This window comes from Brachycentrus maculatus, unplaced genomic scaffold (genome assembly GCF_059751285.1).
Source record: "Brachycentrus maculatus isolate JH-2025_06_01 unplaced genomic scaffold, ASM5975128v1 h1tg001032l, whole genome shotgun sequence".
NCBI lineage: Eukaryota > Metazoa > Arthropoda > Insecta > Trichoptera > Brachycentridae > Brachycentrus > Brachycentrus maculatus.
The window spans coordinates 201,884-208,471 of record NW_028281744.1 but is presented as its reverse complement, the minus strand read 5'-3'; the positions used below and the strand labels follow the sequence as shown (position 1 = coordinate 208,471).

The 6,588-nt window shown below is 32.8% G+C and overlaps 1 protein-coding gene across 1 annotated transcript; it reads right to left on the bottom strand.

Moving 5' to 3' along the window:
* Positions 1-1,048: 1,048 nt before the first annotated feature.
* Positions 1,049-5,848, bottom strand: LOC148299637 (monocarboxylate transporter 13-like; the record flags this gene model as incomplete). The annotated part of the gene is made up of 3 exons (XM_088275863.1): positions 5,762-5,848; positions 3,280-3,550; positions 1,049-1,251 (listed from the first exon to the last, which is right to left on the bottom strand). Coding segments are annotated over exons 1-3 (561 nt in total), but the record flags the coding sequence as incomplete, so codon positions are not given.
* Positions 5,849-6,588: the final 740 nt, after the last annotated feature.

Genomic DNA, 6,588 nt, shown 5'->3' with positions numbered 1-6,588 from the left:
AAACGTGCAGTTATTACTAAATGCAATAACGCCGTAAGTAAGAATTCTAGTATTTTTCCCCCGTTAAACTTGGTCCATTAAAAGCAAGTGCCCTATATCACCCTGTACGGAAAGTCGTATCGGTACAACAGGTAATACGTAGGAAGGTGGTGTGGGGTGTGAACGGGTCTAGAATTTTATTTCAGTTAAAGTTGCCCCAACTAAAGCAATTGTACCTAGAATCATGACGGTTGCCTGGCCCCGGAATTCAATCGTTAGAAGTGAATTAACGTTACTTAACACCGCGAGGGGTGAAAATTTGAGATGAAAGAGAATTTTATATTACCTTTTTACGTCTTTATCTAATTCTATTGTGCAAAATACAAAATGTTTGCTTTTCTTTTCATTAATTGAGATGATATTTGTTGAATTAAAATCTCAGTATAATTTTTATGCCAGTCATAATCCTTTGAGATTTTTTATTACAGGGATATTTTCTATGACGCTTACATGTTATTGAATTTAAAAAAAAAAAATATTGTAGGACCCTAACCTAACCCTAAGGTTGACTACTCCCGGGTAGACCACCAAAGAGATGGATTTATAGCACAGAACATCACTGGAGACTAATCCCTCTTAGAAACAGGCCAAGAGGCCTACACAAAGCAGAAGAAGTAGAACAATTTTAATATCTTACTTTAAAATACGTTAGTATGGTGCATACCTGATCACATTCTTAAAATACAAACAGAATGGTGCAATGCAATGCTTGCAGATGTCTCTAGTTTAAATTTGTTAAACTTATAATTATGTTGTCTCTAGTTTAAAAATCTTCGGTGTAAGTTATTCTCTCTAAAGAGATAAATAAAATAAAATAAAATGAGTAGATAATAATTCTTCTTCTTCCTCGTCTTCTTCTTCTTTGTCAGCCGTCTCTGTACTGCTGGATGTTGGCCTCCTATTTTTTTTTCTAGACTGCTCTCATTTGGGTTTTTTCAATGCACTTACTACCTAAAATATTGCTAAAAGATAGTTATCTTTTATATATTATATCCAGACATAAGTTTACCCCGTTAAACGCCAGTGCTCCCAATAGCATGGCTGTTCCTTGAAAACCATAGTTATCCAGCAGGTAGCGTACGAGTTGAGGCATCAGCATCTGTCCTACCCCTGTTCCAGCCATGGATGTACCAACAGCCCTCCCTCGCTTCGCCCTGAAGTAAGAGTTGACAGCGACAAACGTTGAGGGTTGAATTAAACCGATTCCCAATCCTGAAATTCATTTCAATTACAGTTTTCAGAGCCATGCTTGAAAAATATTATTTGAGAATTTCTGGATAAAAAAAACAACTACATATTTATTAAATTGAATAAGAAATGCAATTTATAAATTTATTAAAGAGGTGGCAGGAGAGGGAAACCTTTCCATTGTTTGATTTCAAAATTTGATATAAAAAATTTAACTCAAATATTTTTTTCTTATTACATTCAGCATTTTTTATATAACGCTTATAATAAAAAAAACTTCAGAAATCAACTTTGAATGATTAAGTATTTAAGGGCTTGAAAGTAGTCAGGTCAGAAATAGGAATAATTGAGAGGTATGTATGAGGAGATGCATGAATATGGATGAGGCAAAGATTGTTTGCAAAGGCAGAATGGTGTGGCATTCTATTTTCTCTGCCTAGCCTTTCGAAGAAGCGGCGTAATGCTAAGTTAGTAAGTTAGTTTACAGAAATATTATATGTATTTGCTGTACAAATTGCAATTTGTCAATATTTATTGATTCTTAATTTATGTTTTACTTAGTAAATACCTTCGTAATGCATCGAAAAACGTGTCGCAGTAGATTTGAAGAAGTAGTGATATTTACTAAGTAAAACATTTATTACAAATGGATAAAATTAACCACAAAGTGACTGCTGGTCAATTAGTGAAAATATTTTTTGGGTTTAGTTTTTTTTAAATAAAATATATGAAATGATATTTTTATTTCGTATGTATTATATATCTGTAAAATAGTGAGCCATACACGATAATTTCTATTAATCTTTTATTTTGTATCTACCACGTAGCACTTATAAGTATGTGATGGTATTTAATCAATAAATCACATGTGATAACCATCGCCAATATATCAAAATTTCGTCTTAAACCGGTAAATTGACATAATTTGACACCTGAAATGTAAAATGAGATACGTGATACATTTATTCAATGAGTAGAATAATCATTCATTGTCAACATTTCCCAAACCGTAGTACTCGTAAAAATAGTCAAATTATCTTTAATACCGGAGACTTGTTGTTTTGAAAGTAACATTTAATGACTCATTATTTTCGGAGATTATTTTATGACTAATATTTTTGAGCCAAACTAAATAGTGGTAGGGTGATATCGTAATCAAGAGATTTAAAGAGACTGGGTGATTAATCCTGCTCTTTTGTAGCCTAGGCTAAAGGGTGGCTCACCCCGTTTTTTATGTAGTGATATATTCCTTCCCTTAGCTAGAGGGATTTCGTTACTAGGCGCCAGATATTCGCCTTCCGCCCTCTTCGAAAATAGTTACCTGAATCAAATACTAAGTGTAAGACAGTGTGACTTCGTCAGGAATGTGGATGTATGAGAGAAGAACGCAGCAGCCAACCATTTTGGATCATACTTAAAAAGATAATATATGGTAGATATGGTCGGAGCACATTGTGATAATGCCGTTTGAGAAGATTAATACTCATTTCTCGTGTCTCTTGTTCTAATCCCGAAAGCACAGTGACGACCTTCCGTCAACTTTACTCAGTGAAATTTTGGGATGCTGGAATGATCTAAGAGTAAGCTAAGCTAAGAAAATGACACGTAACAGAATGACTTTCTTCTAGATGAGAATTGCATTTGTTATTTGTCTTGCTTATTATGTTGTTTGCTTAAAATGGTAACTAAGTGAATTTTTATTTCTTCTAATAAACAAAATATATTTTTATCTGTTTTAGGAGCAGGATGGATGCTCAGTGATGGAAAGAAACCACGTTAAATTCCTCAGGAGAAGCCGGACTGTTGACTCTCGTCTACAGACCTTCAGTTCACTCGAATAGGGTTCGGTATTTTGTATCTTAGATTGGTTCATGGTACCAATGCCCTTCTCTATTTTAATCATGTATAACAAGACTTATCCTTTATTACTCTAAATGGAGCATATGACCACTACTTGTAGTGCTCCATGTGCTCCTTAAGTGGGGCAAAGTGGTCATTTGCTCCATTTGGAGCGCAAAAATGGGTGAGAATGAATAATAATAATTATCTTACCAGTAAAAACGCTGTAGGTGACAACTAAATGCCAGACTTCAGTGGAGAAACTAGCAGCTATCATGCCGCCTCCAGCAAGGATGCTTCCTATTATGGTCACTGACCTAGCTGAGTAATTCTTCAGCGCAGGTCCTGACACCAATCCGGAGAAGTTGTACACGAGCAGCATTATATTAGCCACCCATGTTGCGCCGACAGTTCCTTGACCCATTTCAATTAACTTATCTCCGAATAAAAGTCCGAAAAGTGACAACAGTGATTGGTTGAATATCTAAAAAAAAGTTTTAAACAAATACTGAACAAACGTGCGAGGTCTCTCATTTATAAATTTCGGTTTATTTAACTTTATATTGTTGTGTGTAAAAATAATTAAAGTTTTTACGTTTCAGTACTTTCCCAACTAATTGGCAGACATAATTTTTTCAATTGTTTGCGAAAGAAAATGTTTTTATTTTAAATTAATTTTGTTTAAACTTATATATTTACGTTGTCATAATGGTCAAAAAATATATTTTTCACCTGAAACCTCTATCAAATTAATGCTTCGAAATCCATACAATTCCGTGTAGTGCACTAACGCCCATATTGTACGTAAACTATTATGGATTATTTGCAAAATTTTCTAAAATCGACGACTTTTAACTGAAAATAAAACTTTAAATACAATTCCGTTCTCACTGTAAATAAAAATTAAATCCCGTGTTTTTTTACGATATTGTATTTATTGACTATTAAACAAGAATGCGCTTTTATTCTACTGACCTATTAAAAATAATGATAACCTTAAAAAGTGTTATCTTTCACAAAGAAAATATTCATCTTTAATCATTTTAAATAATTTTATCTGCACTTTAATGACCGTCATTATTTATACCTAGTGTGAGATATAAATATCCGATCGAGGATACAATGTACATAAGAGTATGTACATATGTACAATATAATATATGTTATCCGTGACCTATTTTTTTTGTTATTTTCTATGGAGATCAAAAGCTCAAATATCATTATTTAAGATATATGTATCTGATTCAAAACAGTGTTAAATTACCAATATATTACAGCTAAATTACCTCCAAAAGAGAAAGAGAGAGCAATAACAAAAATATTGTGAGGTACGCGTGTGAAAGAGACATTCAATGAATGAGAGTGACCGCGATATGCACGTATAGCTATTATGCCAATCGGTTTGGTTGATGCAATTTATCGAAATATTTTAATAATTCAAAAAAATTCATCAAAACTATCGAACAAGTCTGATAATTTATATAAAATATACCTTTTTTAGATTTTATTTTTTTTGAAAAATTAATCCATGCTTTCGTAATCGATAATTTGGCGGGAAATTTTGTTTTCACGAAATCTTAGTTTTGTTTTTTTTTTGTTTTTCAAAATAGTATCTATTTTATTTAATAGTAGAAATGATTTCCATAGAAACTAGAATGTTCATAAAACGATATAGAATTCAACAACGACGAAAATTGCAAAAGTATTTTATTTCATGAATTTTTTAATCATCTGGATTCTAGAAAATAATATTTCTCAAGTACAGTCACAGAGGATCAAATGGATCTCTCTAGGACGCCTTTAAAACAATAGAGACATCGGCACGTTTCGATTTTTAATACAATTAACATGCTCCGAATATTTTACTGATTTTTATACAATTTTTCCCAACACTAATCCAAGATTAGGTGCTTGTACTTACTGTACAGTCAAGAGGCTCTTCAAAATAAACGGTGAGTTCAAAACAAACATGTATTAATTACATTGTAAACCCATATTTCTCTCGTTTCTCATAACACCACCAATTGAAAAGAGTGTTTGGATAACATTTTTTTAAAACCTTTGTTTATAATTATAATTTCAAGGTTGGAATTTTAAATAAAAAACCTATTATAGGTAATATGAAATTAGAATTTCATAAATGATGTATGATAAATGTGCGAATAAACGCATAAATTTCATTTATGATGTATGATAGATGTGCGAAACGATGTTTGATAGATGTGCGAATAAACGATGTATGATAGATGTGCGAATAGTGAAATAAGGAAGGAATGCAAAGCTGAGATAAGCATTATCGATAAAATTAAGAAAGGTGTGTTGAGATGGTTTGGACATGTAGAACGAATGAGTGAGGAAAGAACGGTCAAACAAATTTATGAGGCGAATGTAAGTGAAGAAAGGAGTAGAGGAAGACCGAGATAAACATGGCACGATCAGGTATGCCAAATACTTGAAAGTGGTCAGGTTAGGAGTTGTAACAATCGGCGGGTATGTATGAGGAGATGCATGAACGTGGAAGAGGCGAAGAATGTTTGCAAAGACAGAGTGGTGTGGCGTTCTATTCTCTCTGCCTACCCCTGCGGGGAAGCGGCGTGATGGTTAGTTAGTTAGTTAGTTAATCTCATATGTTATTGGTTAATTTTAAATTTAACAATAAAATATGGTACATGTGCAAGGTAAATAAAGTACTTACATTTGTCACTGCAGTACCAAATACCACCATCCAACCCCATCCACCATCCGGGGGGACAAGGGTTGTTTCACGTTTCATTGGAACCATTTTATTCACTTCTTAGCTACTTTTTTTTCAAGTACAGTCCATCCTCGTACACCGAAATTTAGGATTCAATACAATAAAATTTCAACAGTTATTATAAAACACCATAATTGTAGAAATATTAATAAAAGGGATAAAAAACCATTCTACATATTCATGCTTTAAACCACGGTTGTTTAACAATACTAAAAATGTCAATTTTGAAATTGTTTACATTTTGTATCTTAAAGAATAAAGGGATTTTGTTGACGTTGTGATTCTAGAAAAAATAGCACGGCACTAATGAAAACAAGTAATTGATATGGTTTTATATTGACAACGGTTCGATAGATAAGAAAAAAGAGATAACGCGTGATTTAAAAGAGATAAAATAACTCTTTTAAAATAAACGTCTGTCACGATAAAGACGATTTTATTATTTTACATCAGTAGGGAATATTGTTTTTTTCTTTCTCAAACTTAGAAATCGGTGCCGGGAAAAATAGGAGACGTGTAAATCAAAATGTGTGAAAATTTAAATGAAATAAAAAACTTTTATTTTCAATATAACAGTTTAAGACATGATATTATCATTAATCCGCCTCCGTAGTGTAATGGTCAGCACGCTCGGCTACCGTTCTGGAGGTCCCAAGTTCGATTCCCAAGGGGGGTAAAATAAATATAAGGGATTTTTTCACTGTAATATTTATTCAATATTACCATGGACTGGTACCTGAAGCGGAGGGCTGATCACCTTTCCTTCA